This window comes from Urocampus carinirostris, chromosome 2 (assembly GCF_059441175.1).
Source record: "Urocampus carinirostris isolate Australia breed hairy pipefish chromosome 2, RoL_Ucar_1.0, whole genome shotgun sequence".
NCBI classification, from domain to species: Eukaryota; Metazoa; Chordata; class Actinopteri; order Syngnathiformes; family Syngnathidae; genus Urocampus; species Urocampus carinirostris.
The window spans coordinates 5,220,001-5,241,931 of NC_142350.1; the positions used below are offsets into that span (position 1 = coordinate 5,220,001).

Sequence of the window (21,931 nt, forward strand, 5' to 3'; positions counted from 1 at the left end):
AAACGAGGAAGGACAAAAACAATGAAAACGTCTTCTCAGTGATGAGTGATGACTCAATAGGCGTGGAATCAAAGAAAAACGACATCATCCCATGTGCTCGCATAACATTGTGTCGTCATGGAAACTAGCACAAAATACGGAGTGATGTGGAGGGGGCTGAGTGGCAATTGTGCAGCATCATGGGCTCTGGCGCAGATTAAACAGCAAAAACTTGTTTAATCGCTCCTTTTTAGCTGACGTAAGGGAGAGAGAGCACTGCTAACAGTTTTACAGTTTGGAGATCGATACATTGCACTTAGTTATATGGCATGATGTTGGCATTCTCTCCAAGCCGCTGTTTGGGAGCGATCGCTGGAAACGGACGTCCGAATCAAACCGAGCATTTAAGAAAACCAGAAATGAAAGTGATGTAGCCGACAGTGTTTGTGCACGTGTGGGTGTGCACGACTGTTTGTGACAAGCGTCACAATGGCTGACAGATGGCGGGGACAACTTGACAGGTATCAGAACTAATCAAGAAGACAAGAAAGGTCTACGTAACCCCTGCTTGAAAGTCACAATATTCTAAATGAATCAATTAGGTTAAAACGTGATAGATTGGTGCCACAAAAGAGAGTTTTAAGGGGACTATGTATCATAATTCACCACTCGACGTTGTTGCTAAGAATGGAGAAGAAGAGAGTTCATTTGAAGAATACGCACCATGCAACCCTGGAGGCTTGCAGTCTTGTGGCTAACTCAAGTGGCTATGGCAGAAAAGAAAAAACAAAAAAGCCAATTGCCAAAATCACGGGATTCGGCATTTGGGGCTCAGCTGTGGAAGGTAAGTGGCGATTATCTGCTAAAAGCAACCCCGGGACAAGTTAACTTTACAAAAATCCTTCTTCAGGCTTACATTTATATTTGTAAGTGCAACCGAAAATGGTGCAATAATATGTAATCATCCACACAGCCCAGAAAATCGTCGGCTGCCTTCTGCCCAGTCTGAATAAACATTGCTAGCTAAATGACATTGGCAGCAACGTCATGCAAAAATAAGAAATATTAAAATGACCACCAAACATGTAAGGTTCTTGAAGGTGTGTAGTGCAATAACATATTTCAAAACCCAAAACCATGTTCTGAAGATAAGAAATGTGTGTTTGGTTATAATTTGAATCAATAGTTTTGTTTAAAATATTAAAGTATTTTTTCATCACTGGGGGTCACTATATAATACACACTCTTCGATTATTGTGGAGTACATCCTGCACTGTGAAATCTTTTCCTGGACTAAATGATTTTTAAATGGGTTGAGTGCGCCTTGCTTACCTGTGCCAAGGTAACCCCGAAAGTGCTCATTGAGGCGATCCACCAATGCTGTGCAAATATCGATGCCCAGCAGCGCTACCTGTACAAAAAGAAAAAAAGAATGCTGGGGGTAAAGATTAGAGCATATTTTACACTTTCTTTCTTGGCTATTAATATTTGTTATCATTTCATTTAACAGTTATGTTTCTTCTTTTCTAGGAGTCAAATCAAGAAGAATGAGGTTAAACATTTTAGAGGAGGGGGTTCTTTTCCATCTGGGGTTACAACTCTGACTTTTTCCACCACTTTTTTTGTTGATGGGGATCCCATCAGCGCACAGAATGGAATGCTTGTCTTGGCAAGAGCCAGCTTGGCTATAAAAACACTGGAGAGCACAGCCCCTTGCCTATTTTAGTCAAAAAGCCTGATAGAAGCAGGTAAATGGGAGAGGACCTCAACAAAGGCCCAAAGGAGAGGATTTTGGCTGTGTTGACAGGGTCCACAGTCCAAATAAATATTGTACATATATTAGGAATGCCCTCAGAAAAAATCTACTGGGAATCAATAGCCTCCTTGTGAGTGGGACATACCTCACATTAGTTTGCTAATTGGTGGGCAGAATGGTAAATCTAGTGTTTTCATCGTCTAAATGTTTGCTGGCGTGCATAATCCGATTCAGTCGTGACATAATACACAACAACAGCTGCTAGTAAAAAGCATAAAATTCTTGCTGGCATCAATCATTAGCTTTATTAGCATGATCCAGAGATTAGCTACAGAGTTGTAGGGGTTCACAACCTCAACATTTAGGACAATAAAGGTCCCTGTAGCTTGGAATTGAAGTGAAACATCTGCATTCAAAGATGATATTCTGTGGGGGGGTTAAATATTTTGAAAGACTATTTCTATATACGTTTTAGGTGTATTTTAAGCAGCGACAGGACATAAAAGCTGCTCTTAATCGTCAAAATTGACTACAAAAGTATGAACGGGCACCTGAAGCGGTTGACGAGCCAAAAGCTGGAGTTGGTCAGAGATGGTGTAAGGAGTTAGCAGGCTAAGCTAGCTTTATTTACACAAAGCTGTTAACAATAACAATAGATGCTATCGACTTGTCATAAATTGTAGCTAAGTGGCTAACATATGTGGCTAGAGAAGAGAGCAGTGGGGGAAAAGCTTGCATGAGCAACTGTGGTACACAAGTGACAGACTGAGCAGGAAAAACTAAAAACAATAGCGGCTAACCATACCCTACAGCTAAGTGGTTAACATGAGTAGCCAGAATAGAGTGGGGAAATAAGTTGAAGATGTTTAGCTCACAGGACTTTCTGTCCATATTTTCTTGTATCAGCAAGGATGAATTTCAACCAGTGACAGGACATGAGAGCTAATTTCAATCATCTTCAGCGACAACAGAAGATCAAGCAAGCTGGATCCATCCGGAGAAGCTGGAAAGAGCCAAAACCGGGAGTGGGTCAGAGCTGGTCTAATGTGCTAACTTTAGTGGTTAGTGTGAAAAGCTATGAAAAAAAACTATTGAAGTGTTGCCAGAGCAATCTTTATTTACATGGAGCTTCCAACAATGGGTGCTTGCAGAAAGCGATAGGCAAGTGGCTTACATGAGTGGCTAGAGAAGGAAACAGAGGAAAAAAAGCAAAAGATACCTGAATGATGGGACTCAACAACGACCGCATGGGGTCAATTGCGTAGTCTCAGTGGTCCTTAAGTGCTAAAAGCACAACTGAAACAGGCAAGCTTTGCAAAAATGGTCATTTGGGCTTCTGTAGTCGCAAGATGGCAGGCAAAGATGTCTGTTTCATCAGGTTGTGTCATTTCATTTCAGATTTCTTAACCTAAAATTATTTTCATGCAATATTACAAGCGTTTTTGTTTATTAATTGAAGAGTGTTTTACACCACAGAATTTATCATACACACTGGGCCTTTGATATGGACACTGAGATGCCCCTGCACGACATAACGGATGCACGCCGACTCCCGACATCTGCTCCCATCGGTCGTCACGCCATCCGACAGCCAGAGGTGACTGTCGCCTTGTCCTCGGATAAACTGGCATAACCCGTCCTTGAAACTGCATCCTTTCACCGCCTACGAGTCTCGGGTTACTGTACAGCATCGGATTTGAGGTTTTAGGACCTTCCAACAGCTGAAGACGACGGATTATGCATTCCCACTGAAAACCTACAATGCAGTTTTTTCCACTGGAACGCTTTGTCGAACTGAAGCATAAGATCTCCTTTTGAAGTTAAAAGTGTTTTCATTTCCTCAAATAATTCAATATTCAGTCAAATCATGATTTCCTTTGTTAAAAATCAACCTCATCCATTTTATTCACATTGCACATTATATTTTTGGTCTCTGTTCTTGAAGTGACTCAACAAATCATTTTGCGGTGTTTCCAAAAGAGCAAAAAAAGCCCAGGAGTAAGCATAAAGAGGGACAAGGCGAGTGCTGGCTAACATTGCGTCCTCCCATGACCCCTCCCCCATTCTTTACAGCGTGGGGGAGCATGTCTGCATCCCTTGTAATGGGTTTTGACAGACAAAAAAATGCATATTATACTCATGCTAACAGTGAAACGAGACCCGGAAGACTAATTTTTCCAAAACAGGAAGCACGCCACTGTTTTATACTTGGTGACAAGAGGGCCATGTGATGGAACTAAAGGATAAAAATAAAGAGGAAAAAAGGGGGGGGTTACCAATTCAGTGATTGTTACATTTAACAATAGCAGTAATACTGTATTTGGTCTCAGAGAGTCCAATAAGGCTTTGTCATAAAAGTTTGCATTTATAAACTGTTGAAAATGCTTAAAAAAAAGAACACTTTTTAAAATTATTTATAATTTTTCTTAAAAACAGATAAGGAAGAAATAAGTGCCTAAAACTGTATAATTATTTTAGTAAAATATTTTCTGGGTTATTCAAATGAAATTGTTTTATCGTTTATGGCAATCATTTGGGGATTTTTATGTATCGTAAATTCCGGACTATAAGCCGCTACTTTTTTGCCAAATCTTCAACCCTGCGGCTTATTCAGAGACGCGGCCAATTTATGTAATTTTTTAACGGGCCGCCAGCGGCGCTCGAGTACGAGAGGTAAGATTTAGACGGGTGGAATATATGTGCCGAGGAAGATCACAACTTATGAGCGTAAACATACCCTCATCGTGCAAATTGCACAAAATAAGGCTCATGACGCAGCCACCATGTTCAAAGCAAACGAGCATATTGCTGGGGTGATATGAAGTAAGGGAGGGTGGAACGACATCATCATGACAAAACGTCTTTCCGACATTGCGTAGTGAACTTACCGTAAATTCCGGACTATAAGCCACTACTTTTTTCCCAAATGTTCAGCCCTGCGGCTTATTCAGTGAAGCGGTTTATTTAAGTAATTTTTATAACGAACACCAGCGGCACTCGAGTACAAAAGGTAAAATCTAGACCGGTGGAATTGTGCCCGAGGTATACTGCATCCTCTTGGATTATGATCGAATTATCCGTATGACAGAGGATAGAGGACGAGGATGGCTTGCCGTGAAATTCATAATTGCGGCGCAGCTTTTTCTTAACAGCTACGCTTGGAGCCCTGCGAGCGTGTTAGGAGTAGTGTGGTGGTACCTTACACAGGCACGGTTTGGGATGAACGTTTTATTATTATTATTAAAGCTTTAAAAACTCGGTGTACCGTCTTTCTTCGTAAATATGTGTAACCATGTATAATATGTATTTGCAACTGTATATTTTTGTCATGTATTTATTTGTATTATTTTGGACACTTGTTCTGATAAGTCTTGCACTGACCAATTAAAAAGAAGGGGCGTAACAGACGCGGGGGATTATGGGAAGTAGGGACCAGTGAAAGGGAGTGTTTGTGGACACCGCAGACAAAGGTGCATATATATTTTTTCCACCCTTACCTTTGGAAATATACACTTTTTTTTTTGCAGGTCTGCATTAAATGATAACAACCGGTATCATTTTCCATTCAATCAGCCAACTATGAAAATCTAGATGTATCGGCATGTGAAGGCCAGATCAGGTCCTAGATTCAGCCCCTCCGCTGAATTCAAGCGTTTCAACCTAGTGGCTCAGAGGTGTAATTTGATATGTCTGATAATTAGCAAGCAACAGAGAAACATCAAATCAATACAATTTCTCACCGTTAAAACTGTTCAGTTAAAAAAGACTTCTGCGCTCAATGTGGATACATGCGGCTAATATACCGGTGCGGCTTGTGCATGTAATAAATCCGTTTTCCCCCCGAAATGTGGGGGGTGCAGCTTATAATCAGGTGCGCCTTATAGTCCGGAATTTACGGTAGATGTCTTTACTAAGAAGGAAGAAACGGATGGCCTGCCGTGATTGTTTGTATTGCTTTAACAGCACGTCTATGATTTCAATTTTAAGTAAAATAACGTAACGATAGTTTTCCTAAATGTTTTCTGGTTGATTATAGGGAGTCAGCAAATACAGCTACAGTGGATGTATTACGAGTGGCGCCTGGCTTTGGCGACATCCACTGGATATATATAAAACGGCAAGTCGTTGTTTGAGTCTGTAGTTTGCAATAGTCTTTGATCCGTGCAGCCCTTTGAGACTCTTTGTGATTAAGGGCTATACAAATAAACATGACTTGACTTGATTGGGGGTTTTAAGGGTTATTGATTCAGATTCAGATTCAGATCTACTTTATTGTCATTCTAGTACACGTGTATACAGAACGAAATGTCGATGCATCTGACCCCCACAGTTTCCTTGAATGTACAGATATAAATAATGTTGTATTGTATTTTGGCTACGTATAGTATTTTACCATAGTGCCGATAGTGCAAGAAGAGTAGCTAACCAGATGTTATTCATTATCCATTATCCGTTATCGGTCAGTTCATAATACGCTACAAAGCCTAGGAGCCGGGACACTTACTCTCAGCCAAAAGGCCAAGCTAAGGTCCTAGCCCTAAAGCCTTGCTGCGATCATTGCGAATGCACCGTTCCCGGAGGTACTGCAATACCGGGCCGATGCGTGGAGTGGACAGAGCAAGCTCATATTCCATCTCCGAAATGCAAAAATCAAAGATAGCGACTACATAGGAAGTACACAAAACGCCAAGCTAAGGACTTAGCACCTAGCATCAAGGCCAAGCTAAGGACCTAGCATCAAGGCCAAGCTAAGGACCTAGCATCAAAGCCTAGGGCCTAGTCCACAGTTCAGATTTATTCGTAATCAAGAGAAACAAGATTCTTGCGGGTACGGCATTTATTTCCTTAACAGATTACTTCGCTGGTGTGCGAGCGTCTTGTTAGTAGCGTGAGGCTACCTCCCAAAGGCACGGTTTAGGATGAAAGTTATATTATTATTATTATTAAAGCTTTGAAAACTCTTTCATTGTACTGTCTTTCTTTGTAAATATGTGTAATATGTATTTGCAACTGTATATTTTTGTAATGTATTTGTATTTATTTGAGACACTTATTCTGCACGAGCAAATTAAAAAAGAGGGGCGGAGCAAACGCCAACGCTGATGGGAAAGTGGGGACCGGTAAAAGTGAGTTTTTGTGGACACGGCGGACAGTAATGGATATATATTTTTCCCACCCTTACCTTTGGAAATATACACTTTTTTTCCTTGGGTTACTATTAACGGGCACCCAGAATCTGCAGGTCTTCAACAAATTTTAAGTACCTATATCATTTTACGTTCACTTTGGCGGCTGTGAGTTTTGGACTGTGTGCTTCAATGAAGGACATTTAGTATCAATCGTGGGACTTGAAGTTTGGCTTGGATTAATTTCGTGTTTGTTTTATGTGGCTGCAAGCGGCTTGTATAAAGGTGCGGCTTGTGTATGGACAAAATCGGTTTTCCCCTTAAAATGTCATGGGTGCGGCTTATAATCAGGTGCGCTCAATAGTCCGGAATTTACGGTATTTGAATTGTATTTGTTGTGTTAACAAAATAGTGAACATTGTTCACACTGAGATTATATATGGTATTTTCTTTAAATATTTGTATTCCTCTTAAAATATTTTTGAAGAAGTAAAATGTATATATTTTGTATTCTTTGATTTCATATTACATGTTAATACTTTTGCATTCATGTCTCTTGCTTTATTTTCTCTTGATTTTGTGTAATATTAATTTAGATTTTGTCTTGTGACCTTCTATTTTTTCGCTAATTCCTTTATGATCCAGAGATTATTAGTTTCCAGTCGGAAGTAAATACCATTTTTTTCCATTGTGTTTTTCGTCCCATATTTATGTCAATGTCTGTGTAGTGCTTACATAATGCCTTTCTCCTGACAATCAGTAATTCAGAAGCATCCTCTGAGGAAAACCTCTGCAACATGCATACAACATCTTGCTTAGGTTTTAAAAAGAAAATTACGAGCTTTCAACACACGAGAAGGCTTAGGGCCATTATCACTTGTGATGCAATAAGAGGTTGGATAATAGCTACACAATGCAAGCACTTTTCTTAATTGCTTGAAATGTTCTTGGAATGCTTGTACATTGTTTTACATTATTTAAAGGTATTTAAATGGGAAACTTTGTGTAACTTTTCGAAATCTTACAGTTCATTAATGTAAAAAAAAGGTTCTTGACGTTGCAGATAATCAGAAGCCAATTTCAATGGAGAATTAGGCCACTTAATAGTGAAGCAAGGCAAAGACGTATAGAGTAATTGTTCCTTTTCACTGGGGAACGCTACAGTAATTTTTGGCGTTGCCCATAATAAATGTCCATGATTGATACATAATCCTTGCACTAAAACACATTTCATAGTCCCCCCTTTAGGTGTAACATGCACCTGCCCTCTTGGGTAGTGACACTTCACAGAATGCCATACAAAATAATGTCAGCCTCTGTTAATCACGAGGGAAGAATAAATGCAATGGCAAGGCAAAACCACCAGAGTGGAGTGTCTGAGTCGTTTTCAAGCAGATTTGTGGAGAAACATGGGAGCAATTTCAAGTATTTGCAAGCATTTCACCCACAATTCAAACACTTCCTAATCCTTGAAAACGCAACATTAAAATTCAAAAATTTAAAAGGATTTGAAGAACCCGTAAAAAACCCTGAGTCCTTCAATAGATTCTAAAAAGCCAGAGTAGCATAAGGCATCACTGTTGTGATATATTTAGAACACGGCAGCAGACAGGAGAAGTATACAGAAAGTCATCAAAACAGCACAGAAAATAATTGGATACTCTCTGCCCAGTCTTAATGAAGAAACTAAATCTGGTCTATACTTTTAACACCTTCATGTGGCATACTGCATCATGGTATGGTATGCTGGGTGCTAAGGTTGCACGATTAATTGGAATAGAATCTATATCACGAAATGACGTAGTGCGATAGTGTAACCGCAAACCACTGCGTTTTTTTCAAGGATTCATAATTCCAGTTAGTTTTTTGATTGACAGAGCGTTTGGCCGACAAAAATTGTTATTTTGTGGTTTAACAGCGCTGGCCAATCAGAAGCAGGTTTCAATGGCACAAATCATTAAAGGCTAGGCAAAGTTTGCAAGACGTTTGTGCACGACTTTGATAGGCTGGTGTAAGATGACAGTCGTGCAAGCGGGTGCACAAATGCCCACCAAAAAAAACCGCCGCAGCTTGTAGCTTTAGTGGCTCTTTACATTAAAAATAAATTCATTAGTTAAATCGGACTCTGAGGAAAGTTAGAAAAGCACAAGGATGGATGGATGTTTATCGCGTCCGGGAATTGACCGAGGTGGCGTCGGAAGGGAAAGCTAACAGCTAGGCTAACGACTCTTACGCCACCACTGCCGAACGTGGCTAGTCACAAACTCCAGGTCAATTACCAATAAAGCGGAGTATTTGAAGCTACTACTCGTGGAAAACCGCTCCATTTGTGACTCTTGTATTTTAATCATCACAAAGACATTGCAGAAGTCGCGGGGTACCGGCTCTAGCATGTAGCTTGCCAGCCTCGTAATAGTTTTCTTACACTGACAGGAATAGCCCTCCAATTTCCTTGTCCTTTTGTATGATGAAAATAAAGACCATTTAATCGACTGCAATTCTGTTTTTATTTGTACATCTATAGTTAATATTTTGTTACAGTCGTATACTCTCTGTCTTCAAGTACCAAGGCTCAAATTATGTTTGCATGTCACTATGTTTATGTTCTCACCGAGAAAAATAAAACCTAGCACAGAAAATGCACTTTTCTTTTAAAATCAAAAATCGCATCGCAATTGCAATCTAGGTCTAAAAAAAAAATCGCTATTATGTCCTTTTCCAAAATTGTGCATCCCGACTGGGTGCACGGCAGCAAACCGGAGAACCTTACAAAGAGTAATCAACTGAGCTCAGAAAATCATCAGATGCCCTCTGCCTAGTCTGGAAGACATTTCCAGATGCTACAGGTCCCTTAAAACAATGACCAACAGGCTCCGAGACAGCTTATTCCCCAGAGTTATCACCATTCTAAAAAAGCACATGAAATGAAATGATCTGCATTTATATAGCGCTTTTCAAGTCAAGACTTCCCAAAGCGCTTTACAGTGTGCTTCACATTTCCCAATAGCGGCCATGCAGCCATGTAAGGCGCTAACCTGCTTAATGGGGGTATTAGGGGTTCAGTGTCTTACCCAAGGACACTTCGACATGTAACACGGAAGAGCCGGGATTCGAACTGCGATCTCTTGATCCCAAGACGAGCGCCCCACACTAAACTAAAAAAAATATCAGGCGTATGATTAGAAAAAAAATTATCACATCAGATTCATTTTTTCTTATTTTTGCATGACGTTGCTGCCAATGTCATTTAGCTAGCAATGTTTATTCAGACTGGGCAGAAGGCAGCTGATGATTTTCTGGGCTGTGTGGATGACTCCATATTATTGCACCATTTTCTGTTGCACTTACAAATATAAATGTAAATATTACCTATTTTTTTTATTTAAGTCTTATTACATGATAACCATGGTTGCCACTTCGAAGTTCGTTGTAAATGAAGTAGAGGTTGGCCGATGTGGGCACTGATATTTGGAAATTTGACGGATATCGGTATCTGCATTTTCATTGAGTCGACGGACGATATTTTTAGGCTCAGATACAGCCAAGCTTCTTTCTCCCTCTCTCCTGCCTTCTGCCTCACGCGCTATCCGCGGTTTCTGATTAGATTAACGAAAGGGGCGGAGCCACTAAAGCAGGAAGAAAAGGAATAAGCGTAAACAGTGGAAACTCTGCTAACTCCCAAGTCCTGACATGACTGTCAGTCAAGACCAGTGATAAGATTGCGATCTTAAAGTCAGTGGTAGAAAAGTGTGAGTGTGTGTGACTAAAAGATAGCGTAAAAAGTCTAGTTAACTTGTCTTAGGGAAGCATGTTATGGTGGAGACTGGTATATTTTCTGTTATCATAACTTTAGTTCGTCGATTAAGCGTGTGTGTTTGTGATTGAGAGAGAGCATATATAGAACGCCTAAGTGGAAGAGAGTGATTAGCGGTTACCGTAACATTAGTTTGTCAATTTGCTTCCTAAAACAGGAGTGCCCACAATTTTCAAGTTACTTTTCCGTTTTAATTTCAATGCACTTTTGTTTTAAGTTAATTGAAGTTATGTTAGTTGTATTGACATTTTTATTTATTGTGCAAAAAAGTCCGGTTTTTATGTAGCCTACCTTAACAACAGTTGCTTAATATTATTTCCTGCACTGTTATTTTTTGGTTTAAGTGAAAGATGAGTCATGTTACTTGTGTAGGAATTCTAATTCATTTACCGTGAAGGGTTTCAGAGAGCTATTTAAGTTTTATCTAAATTTTTGACAAATGTTTTTTTTTTGCATTATTCTTATTATACCAATAATCGGTATCTGTATCCGCTCTGAAAAACCCATATCGGTCAATCCTTAAAACTATGTAGACTATTTATTTCCCCTTTTTATAAAAAATATATCGATTACTATATTATTTGGCTAACATTTAAATTCTTAAACGAGTTCTGCTCTTATAATCATGTATTGTTATGGCTTTGTATTGATTTTCTGGAGGCAGTTATCTTCCAGAAATTATGACTTTTAATTTAACCATGCATTATGGATGCAAGTTCTGTTGGTAATATTTCTCGAAGAAAGTTCTGTACAGTTTTTTTCTGAAGTATTCCATTTTCCAGAAACTTGTAACTGAAATTGTTAACACTGGAAGCAAGTTCTGCATTGTTTTCTGGAAACCATAGCATTCCATAAATGATTATTACTAGTTGAAATTGTGCACTTGGGAATCAGCTTCCATACATATTGTTCCTGGAAGCAAGTTCTGCATTGCTTTCGGAAGGCCTACAATTTCAAGAAATTATAACTTTTATTTTAACAGCGCAAAGTGAAAGCAAGTTTTGTACCTATCGTTTCTGGAAGCAAGTCGTTTTGTTTTCTGGAGGCTGCTATCCAGATATGATGACTTCTTATTTGAATCAAGTACTATAGGATCAAAGTATGTATTTTCTGGAGGCCGTTAATTTCTAAATGTAATCATACACTCTTAAAGCATGTTTTCCACATATTGTTTCTGGAAACAAGTTCTGTATTGCTTTCATAAAACATTTCGTTTCTATAAATGATTGCTTTTAATTGTAATAATGCACTCTGGAAGCAAGATTTGTATTGTGTCTGGAAGCAGCTAATTTCCAGTAATAATAACTTCTACTTTGAATCAAGCATTCCAGGACCAAGTTCTGCATTTTCTGGAGGGCGATAATTCGTAACAGTATTCCTGCACTCTTGATGCAAGTTTTGTCCCTATCATTGCTGGGAACCAGTTCTGTATTGTTTTCAGGAGGCCGTTAGTTTTCAGAAATATTACTTCTAATCGTAAACATGCATTTTGGAAGTAAGGTTTTTATTGTTTCCGGGAGCCTTTGATTTCCAGAAATAATGACTTCTACTTTGATTTGTTGGTGATAGAAAGGAGTGGAGAGGTGTTGTGAAAGGATAGTGGGATTAAGGACGCGTTCTTAAGGATGGGCTGGACAACCCATATGATGCGGCAGGGGCAAACCAGTGAAAGCTGTCGGGCCCTGCTGTTGAACTAGAGTGTGTTGTGTCACCCTGACCTGAGTGACATGGCCGCTTTCTGGTGTCCCGTTTCATCTGGAGGGACGAAAGCATGACCAACTTAGGTGCCGAGGTGCCTAACTTGTTTGGGTGTTTGGGCAATTAGGTTGGCCAAGGTCCCCCAAAAATTTGTGTGTGTTTTTATTCCTATTTTTTTCCCCCTTTTATTTTCTTTGTTAATGTGTGTGTCTTGCTGTCGGTCACCCCTCTTGAGGGATATGACCAAGGTAGATGGGTAGAGAGATGGATAGCTAGATAGAGATAGATATACTTTAATTCGTGCTCTACGCAAGCAAATTGCCACCGTCTCCCCATCACCTTAAAATTGCTGGAGTTGACCCAACCGGTGAGTTCATCCACGGTCTTGTCCAAGCGAGGTTTGTCCTGCTCTACATCCGCCGAGCGAGATGCATTGCTCAGGTAGTCGACAAGATCCTGGCCCACCTGCAGCCGGCGGGTCACATCCTTCTGCAGCACCTGCTGGTAAAAGTAATCCATATTGTCGCGGTCATCCATCTCGGGGGGGACACCAGCTCCGAAAAGTAAATGGGAGAATGCAATAGGAGCGATATAGTCCCACGGAGATGTCGGTGGTCGATTGGGTGTGGAGAAACTACGCCTTTTAGATGCTGGCGACCATCGATTAGTCCGCCGCGAGCTACGGTTTACAACTTCGATGTGTTGTCATCCCCGTGTTTCTTTCCAACGATACACTGACATGTACCCCCCACAAAACACCCTCAGATCGGCCTAAAAACATAAAAACACCCGTTGAAGTCCCCAAAGCGTCAGTTTGTTTCGCAGAAATTGTAAACAAAAACTAGCAAACGGCTAACTCCGCTAGCTTACTAGCAGCCGGCTAATCACGCTAACTAGGGCCCTCAGCGTTGGGGAGCTAAAAAAGTCCCCACAAAAAGCCCTCTGTCCGGGTTCTTCACACCACTCCGAAATAGACTCATAAATGTGAGCCCGTAAAAGCGTTTTCAAAGCTACACGCTCCGGAAAAAAAACAAATTCATTCCCGTGGAAGTCCGCGGCGGGCCGTTAGCTCTTGTCTCCGGTTCTCGTATCAAGCGAACCGACGGGGTCCTCACACGCCGCACAGAAGGCCGACACAATGCCTGAAGTGAAACTTAGACTTGTTTCGATTGTTAAAACAGAAACTTGGTTTTAACTTGTAAATGTTTTGATTAGATTAATAATAATAAACAGTTAAAATGTGGAATTGTATAGCAGAAAAGTAAAATGAATAGCTTTAAAGTGTGGGCGTGTCAGTTGCTTAAACGGACTGTTGCTGCTACCTGCTGGTCATTTAGGATTTTACATAGGGTATAACAGGTTCAAACGCAATGTGTTCTCATTTATACTGTTCATGCAGCTTTAGTACAATGTCTCTCAAACTTTTTTTTGACCAAGGCACTTTTTCCAACAAAAAATTCGAGGCACAATTTCTGTCGAGATCATTTTAAAAATGAATTGCAGGGACCAGTTTCATGTTTTTAAAGCTTACACTATCACGAAATTTGAAGTATATTTTTTGTGGTCAGGTTATTTCTTCTAGAAAATTAGCAAACAGAATACTTAAATGAGCAAAAACTATCTGCGAGTGAAACCAAAAATGTTTTACTATGTTCTTACCTTTTCTAAATCAGCAATTTATGTGCAAATTGTTTTTTACATTATTTGGTTTGTTATTTTTGCAGTGCAGTCTTAAAGCATCTCAAAATAAAGTCATCACGTATAAAATGAGCAGATCATGGGTATATAAAAAGAAAAGAAAAGTAATTTGTTGCCATATGGATGAATGTTAGAGTTGGCTGAGCAGTTGAAAAAAGCAAAGACATTGAGTGGTGGCATACTTTTTTGCAAAGATAAATTTGTAAAATTTTATGCGACACACTAGTGTGCCCTGGCACAGTAATTGAAAAACACTGCAGTAGTACGTCTTGGAACATGGGGATACGACATCCCCACTTAAAGATTTTTACCAAATAGGAGGTTTTTTGGCCACACTTTGAAATTGTATGTGCTGTGCAATATAGACAGGAAATTATTTTGCGTGCCCAACAAGATGCTAATATGTTGTTAGCTAAACTACCTCCCAAAATTCGTCTCTATTTCTTTTCAGTTTAGCGTCACGTGTCCTTTGAAATATTGCGAGGCAGTAATACAATATTGTTTTTTTACAATGTATTTGTTCACTATGGAAAAGACTCTAAATCGACGATTAGGACTTTTATTAAAGTAAATGATCAAATCAGTTTTATTTTTAATTGTCCATTACCCCCCAAACCCTGCTGCGTCCGCCTGCGAGCAGACGAAGACATGAAACACCAATCTTGTGACTAAACAAGACATTTTTCCTTTGCTTGTATCCAGTTTTTATGTTTTTTATTAATGTACACAAATACTGGAGTACTTGTTAGGCTGTTTGTATCTGGGGTTTCGGGAATTCAGAGCCAGTTACCAATAGTTTGTATTCCCCGTTATACAGCAAGTGAGAGGAATTTTATTGGTCCCCTTTGGGAAATTCACTTTCACCGACATTTTACTTTGTGATCCCCACCCCAAAACCGATATGTCATATCCTGAGGGGGTCTACTGTAGAATGTTGTCATATCATAAAATTCTAGGCAATACACAGTGATTTCCTATGATTTAACTTTATTCCTCATGTTTATTTTCCTCAAACATAAAACTGTTAAAGATCTTTCCCAAGGAGAGGCAGGGTCAGTCAGTCCATGATTATTTTTTGTGCCATCCAACTGCTGAAAGTCTTTCCTCACCCCAAAAGTCTTCTCATCAAAGGGATAAAATGCTTTGCTGTGATTTTTCTTAAATGCTGCATGATTGTCAAATTGTAAAATTTCCACAGAAGATGGGGCTACCGATGAAAACCGGTTTGGCGTGCTGCGTTATTCCAGGATATAAACAAATGCGGTAATACTTTAAAAAAAACACTGAGGCAAAGAACAGGAATAATCATTACAATAAGCAAAAAAAAATTGCATTTGAATGTCTTTTCTCTGTACAAGCAAAACCTCAAACTGGTGGTCCTTTCATCCATTTGAATGTGCGGCGGGCGAAAAAGGAGGACAGACGTGAGGAAGAGGAGGGGCCTTTGGAGCAGTTCGGGTGAGACCAGGAAGCAGTCGAGTGGGTCCAGCCCCTCCTCTCCCACTTCTACCACCCCGCCTCCTCTACCAGGTGCTGTTTTTTGTTGTCGTCCTATGTGTTTTTTGAGAGCAGCAACACCTGCAGGCAGAGGTGCCCCCTCTGGCCCTCCAATGTCAGAGGATGATGCAGCAGCGGCACAGGCGCTGCCCACCACCATGCACCGAAGGAGGGGGCGTCACGGGAGCAAAGTAAGCGTGCACTTTGATCTCGGGTAGGTGGGCCTGTGCACATACAAAGGAAGAAAATACTCAGAATATATTGCAAAGCGTATTCAATTTCTGTGGGTCTTTGCAGCTACTTTGTGTAAGCTTTGTGATATTACATTCTTGCTGGATATTATTATTTCACAAGATTGCAACTTTCAATATATAGTGTGTAATAATTTACCACTAGAGGTCACAGTACCTCAAAATAGAGCTGAAGTGTGTACATTAGAAGAAGAGACACTACGAAAGCCCAAAGGAAAAAAAAATTGTGATGTTAACTTAAAAACATTTTTTGCGTAAGAAAGAATACAATTCACCCAGCAACAGGGCAAGAAAACAAGCGAGCAACAACAGTACTAAGCAAGCTGGATAAACGTGGAGTGGCTGAAAAGAGACATTAGCTGGAGTTGCTCAAAGCTACTGTAAGCAGCTAACTTAGCAGTTAGAAACTAAAAAGGCCGGTAAAGATTGCAAAAGCAAGCTTTATTTACACAGAGCAGTCAACAATAGTGGCTTGCGGCAAGCCATAACCTGCAGCCAAGTGGCTAACATAAGTGGGTAGAGAAGAAAACAGTGGAAAACAAAGTCGAAGATGCCTGAATCACGAGTCTTGGCAACGTTCGCTTGCATAACGAGCTGTAGAAGGATGAAACAAGTTTTTTTTACATGGAGAATCAAAAAATAATGGAGAACTATTGTCTGCAGCCAAGTGGCTAAAATGAGTGGCCAGAGGAGAAAACAATAACAAAAAAAAGTTCGGCAGAATATGCTTGCATGACCAATTGTGCAGGGATGAAGCCATATTTATTTACATGTAGAAGCTACCAATAACAGCAAGCTGTAGCCTGCAGCCAAATGGCTGACATAAGTGGCTAAAGATGGAAACAGTGGGGAAAAATGCCAGGTGCCTGAAGCAAAGGACTCTGTGATATTTGCTTGAATGACAAGCTGTAAAAGGAAGAAGCAAGTTTAATTTAACTAGAGCAGCTAACAACAAGAGCAGTAAGCCATACTCTGCAGCCAAACGGCTAACATAAGTGGCTAGAGAATGAAACTGGGAAAAAAAAATTCCTGATGCATTTGCTTGCATGGCCAGCTGTGCAAAGCGAGTGACACAGTGAGACGAAGCAGGAGCACCTAACAATAGCAGTTAATGCGGGGTCATAAACAGCAGCCAGATCACTAACATGAGTGGCTAAAGAAGGAAACAATGGGGGGAAAAAAACGCCCGATACCTTAATCATTACAAATATCTTTACCCAAAATCCTGTTCCTGAGAAAGCACATGAGATTTTGCTTTTCATTTGAATCAACAGTGATTCATTGAAACATATAAAGCATTTTTCCACCACCAGGTGTCGCAATATACTACACACTAATTCTCGTGATTACCCGTATGCGCTTGATGCCGGCCCTTGTGACTTGCTGGCAATCGTAGAGCTCGATGCGCTCCAGGCGGTGGCAACTCTTCAAGTGCTCCAAGGTGACGTCAGTGATCAGTGGGCAGTTGTCCAGCTCCACCACACGGAGGCGCTCTTGCCCGCAAGCGCTTGTGCTTAGGGCACGGATGCCGTCGTCCGTGATCAGCTCGCAGTGAGAGAGAGACTGAGTGGAAAGCTCTGTGAAACCTTCTTATAGTCAAAGAAATAAATAAACCTATATGCTTACCAAAGCTTGCAGACGGGGACAATGGATAGAGAGCAGAACCAGAGTGTTGTCTGTCACCTAAAAAATAAGAAAATATATTTTATACATATTATATATGTTAGTCTGATAAAAACGTTTGGGTCTGATCATTTTCAAGATGTTCTTTTAGAAATTATTGGTTGTTGGGTTTAGCAAACTCAATTAAATACATCATTCTTAACTAGAACTATGCCTGTGAGCTTCTATTTTCTCACTGTTTCTCACAGGGTCAACTAAGCGTTGAAATCTCTGAGCTTGCTTTTTCAGGGTTCGTATACCATTTTCCAGGCTAAAACTACAGGAATTTTACAGCTAATCAAGTTTCCCAGGACCATTAAAAAGTTCTGCTGGGAATTACATATTTTGCAGATCCACAGATATATAATCTATAATACTGCGTGAGCATTTACAAAGACGTACTATTTTGAGCTCTTGAGTAAATTGCAAATATCTTTTTGGATCTGAATAATACGTGTGTAAATATTTTTGAGAGAAATCTATTCCCATATAGGAGTTGGGTAAATAGTAATATGTTGCAGAATGTTCTTTCCATTACAAATTAAATCAGGGAAATACCGCTTTCATATTTTGCACGGCTCATAAGAAATGTCCAGAATAGATATGTAATCCTGCCCTGTCTAGGTGTAGCATGGACTTGGATGGCCCTTTGGATGCGGCCCGGAGAGTGTGGAGATGCTTTATAAGACAATACCGCACAAAATAATGCCACCTGCCGTTAATCACGAGAAAAGAAGAGAGAGCATTGTTGGCATCATTTTTAAGCTTGTGAAAAGTGGCAACAATTTCAAGCATTTACAAGCATTTCACCTAAAATGCAAGCACTTTTCAATTTTTGAAAAGACAACATTAAAATTCAAGCGTTTATAAGGATTTCAAGCACCGGTACAAACTCTTTATATACTGTATATTGTTTAGTCATTTTGGGTTTCTTTAAAAAGACAAACATGACATAATACTCTAAAAGGTATTTGGAATAAATATGAAATGACTAAGTTTCAGGTTTGAAACCCCTTTGGTTTTAATTTTAAAATAGGTTTATATAAGGCTTTATTTTTTCCCCCCGATTCCAGACATGTTTTATTTTTGTGCAACAATGGTCTTTTTTGGGTCATTTGACTGATGTTTTGAGGCGTCTGTGTTGCCACTCTTTAGGGAAGGTGCAGAAAGGGGAGCGACTTTTAACTTCCCCCCTTAAATAGTTCAGATCAGCAATTTCAGTAAAATACATCATCCTTAACAAGAACTGTGGCTGTGCTCTTCCATTTCACAGTGAAAACTGACAACTGTATCCTTCCTCCTAAACCGAGATTTAGAGCAATCTTTGTTGTTTTAGGTAATTAGACCGTTTTTTTTAAGTCCTTATGTTGCCACGTATCAGATAAGATGCAAAAAGAAACATTTTTTTGCAACTGGCCACCTGAAATACATTTTTTCACGATTGGCTTCAGCTGCATGTGTATAAGTCAAGGGTCAAAGAGCTTATCAAACAAATTTTGTGTTCTAAAAATGAATGCTTAAAGTATTCAAATCATTAAAAAAACAAATTTATGCAGATGCCTAGTCAAAGCTGAGTGAATTTACTTACCAAAATACATTCTTCCAAGTCCATTTTTTCCAGCTCGTGGCAGTTCTGCGAGAAAGAAACAAAATGATCAATTCACGAGGGAAACTAAAATTGTTGGAGCAACTCACCCTAGCCAGCACAGTAAAGCCGGCATCTGTCACGTGGGAGCATCGGGCAGCTTCCAAAATTCTACAAAGCACACACAAAAAAGTTAAAATATTTTAGAAATTAAAATGATTTGATGAGTATGAACAATCATAAAGGGAGTAAAAATATCCATTTTGCTTGTTAACGGGACAGTATGTAATATTTAGTGCCTCCTAGTAGTACAAAAACAAAAAGAAACACATTGATTGGAATACTGGGCAAAAATACACGAACTTGCCGCCATGTTTGTCCAGCATTTTCTACGCTTGTGCTCTTGGCACTGGTTTTTGTTTGTATTAGACAACACATTGCCATCTGGTCATATATAACACACTGGGGCTCTAACAAAATATTTTAAATTGTATATAGAAATGAGTAACTACTCTGCAGAAACAAATACATGAAAAAATATAATAATAAGTAGTGCAGCACGGCAGTTGAGTGGTTAGCACGTCCGCAGCACAGTTCTTCGGTCATGGGTTCAAATCCAGCCTTTTTGTGCGGAGTTTGCATGTTCCCCCCATGCCTTTGTGGGTTTCCTCAGGGCACTCCGGTTTCCTCCCATTTTCCAAAAACATGCATGTCAGGTAATTGACTTGTCCAAATTGCCCCTAGGTGTGAATGAACAAGTGAGTTGTCTGTCTCTGTGTGCCCTGCGACTGGCTGGCAATCAATTTAGAGTGTGCCCTGCCCACAGCCTGGAGATAGCTGGGATGGGATACAGCAGTGTTTTTCAACCTCTTTTGAGCCAGGGCACGTTTTTTTTACTTTGGAAAAATTTTGCGGCACACCACGAACCAAAAATGTTATAAAATGACACTGAGCAGTATGTTTAATTACAGTATAATTTATAATACCCCCTGTTTTAACAGAAGACACTTGACAATGACATAATATTTGCAGAAAATGATTCATAAATGTTTTATAAAATTTTAAATTTTAAAAAGTGACATTGGATAATTTCTCACGGCACACCTGACAATCTCTCACGGCACACTAGTGTGGTGTGGAACAGTGGTTGATAATAACTGGGCTACAGCACCCCAGTGACCCTACTGGGGATAAGCGGTGCAGATAATGGATGGATGGAAAATAATAAGCACTGGGAAAATGTATTTTTGCAGTGTGGTGATTTTCTTTTTTTACAGTCTACTGTAATCCCTCGTTTATTGCAGTGAATAGGGAACAGAGGCCCTCGTCGTGATAGGAAAAAAATCTGCCGGGTTCTGCTCTCAGCAATAGTGGAGTGGGATGATGGATCGCGGCCACAATCATGAATTTCATCTTGGGCAGGCCAGAGCTAAAGTGCCTTCTACCAGTCCTTGCCTGCAGCAATATGGGTTTGGGGATAATGGATTGCAGCCGCACAAGTGCCGTTCACTCTTTAGTGGACAGAATGGCAAAAAAGTCGCCAGGCCCAACAAAAATGCGCAATGCTGGCCCACAGCAGTATCTGATTAGGGGTAATGGATGGTGGGATATTTTTCAATCCGGGAGGCACAAGTAGCATATGATTACTTAATGGCTAATTCCCTTCCTAAAGTATCACACTTACTTAAGTTTGGGACAGTTGAGGCCCAGCGCCGTGAGCGACGCGTCGGTGATGTTGCTGCATCCTGACACGCAGACGATCTGCAGTTTATGGCATCCCCGGCACAGACTCACCAAGCCCTCGTCTGTGATTTGCTGCACCGAAGAAAAAATAATAACTGATATTTTTGATTTACCGACCATTGCCTATTTAACACACGTTTAAGGTGCACCTAATAATAGAGCGTAGCTGTTGATTACAATCAAAACGCCTACACTTCCCCCTACAACATTCTCATATTGCAGTGGTCTCAAACTCAGATTACTTAAGGGCCGCCTAATAAAGGACAGGATATGCTTAAATATAATAAAAACGATTAGATGAATGTTTTGTTTTGTTTGGGAGGTCTTCATTGACTTGAAAAGCGCTATATAAATGCAGACCATTTACCATTTTAAAAAGAAAAACAAAACAAACATGATCAATGTTGAAAATGAAAAAATATTCCACTGCCTTGAAATGGTTCAGTCTATTTGATTCCTAGCAAATGTTTTGCTGGAAACATTTGTTGGCCTGGATAGGGATGGGCGACACCAGGCTGTACTTGCCCAATACACACCACAGGAAATGGTGCCTCTATAACCCTTGTGGTTTAGGGATCCACCCACCAGTATTACTGCAATTCTCTTTTTTTAGTATTTAGGTGAAATTTCTGAAGTGAATTTTTCCTAGTAATTCTGTATTTTGGTAGTATTACTGTACTTTTATTTCAGTAGTATTTATGTGGCAGTATTTTTGAACTAAAGTATTACTGTAGTGATTCTTTTTAGTATTTCTGTAGAAGTTTTTTTGAAGTTTTTCTATACTAGTATTTTTTTAGTGTTTAATTTAGTATTTTTTATTATTGCTGTAGGTGTATTTTTGTAGTATTTCTATCATAACATTTATGTTGCAGCATTATTCTATTATAGTATTTCTGTAGTATTTTTGAAGGAATTTTATTTATGTATCTTTTTAGTATTTCTTTAGAATTTTTGGTATTGCTTTAGTTTTATTTTTGTAGTATTACTTTCGTAACATTTCTTTAATAGTATTTTTGTATCATAGTACTATTGTGATAGTAGTGGTATTGTAGTTTTACCCATAGCATTTTTGTCTTACCAGAATAAAAGCAGACACACAAAAAGACAATGGGGACAAAGTTG

At 39.7% G+C, this 21,931-nt stretch overlaps 3 protein-coding genes and 1 pseudogene across 9 annotated transcripts in view; 1 reads left to right on the top strand and 3 right to left on the bottom strand.

Annotated features, from left to right (window-relative positions):
• The window catches only part of LOC148370757 (uncharacterized), a 6,913-nt gene extending 217 nt beyond the window's left edge, over window positions 1–6,696 (top strand). The window contains exons 1-3 of one of the 5 annotated variants that reach the window (XR_015849725.1): window positions 1–823; window positions 1,510–1,727; window positions 2,642–6,696. The exon at window positions 1–823 is cut by the window's left edge and continues 195 nt beyond it. Coding sequence is in view for 1 of the 5 variants with exons in the window: in XM_088328511.1 (XP_088184637.1) it covers window positions 667–823; window positions 1,510–1,531; window positions 3,212–3,368 (336 nt within the window). In the remaining 4 variants the exon portion in view is untranslated. The remainder of the gene's footprint in view (window positions 824–1,509; window positions 1,728–2,641) is intronic. The other 4 variants (XR_015849727.1, XM_088328511.1, XR_015849726.1 and 1 more) reach the window with 4 other exon arrangements.
• The window catches only part of clasp2 (cytoplasmic linker associated protein 2), a 77,609-nt gene extending 64,131 nt beyond the window's left edge, over window positions 1–13,478 (bottom strand). For 2 of the 3 annotated variants that reach the window (XM_088328504.1, XM_088328505.1), the window contains exons 1-2: window positions 12,713–13,478; window positions 1,312–1,390 (exon numbers count right to left, since the gene is read on the bottom strand). In XM_088328504.1, coding sequence (XP_088184630.1) covers window positions 1,312–1,390; window positions 12,713–12,910 — 277 coding nt within the window. In that variant the 5' untranslated portion in view covers window positions 12,911–13,478. The remainder of the gene's footprint in view (window positions 1–1,311; window positions 1,391–12,712) is intronic. The other variant, XM_088328506.1, reaches the window with a different exon arrangement.
• Window positions 6,294–6,430, bottom strand: LOC148370758 (U2 spliceosomal RNA; annotated as a pseudogene).
• Window positions 13,479–15,041: 1,563 nt separating the features above from the next.
• The window catches only part of fbxl2 (F-box and leucine-rich repeat protein 2), a 28,531-nt gene continuing 21,641 nt past the window's right edge, over window positions 15,042–21,931 (bottom strand). The window contains exons 9-14 of the mRNA XM_088328512.1: window positions 20,751–20,881; window positions 19,177–19,237; window positions 19,070–19,114; window positions 17,446–17,502; window positions 17,170–17,382; window positions 15,042–15,792 (exon numbers count right to left, since the gene is read on the bottom strand). Of these exons, the coding sequence (XP_088184638.1) occupies window positions 15,685–15,792; window positions 17,170–17,382; window positions 17,446–17,502; window positions 19,070–19,114; window positions 19,177–19,237; window positions 20,751–20,881 (615 nt within the window). The 3' untranslated portion in view covers window positions 15,042–15,684. The remainder of the gene's footprint in view (window positions 15,793–17,169; window positions 17,383–17,445; window positions 17,503–19,069; window positions 19,115–19,176; window positions 19,238–20,750; window positions 20,882–21,931) is intronic.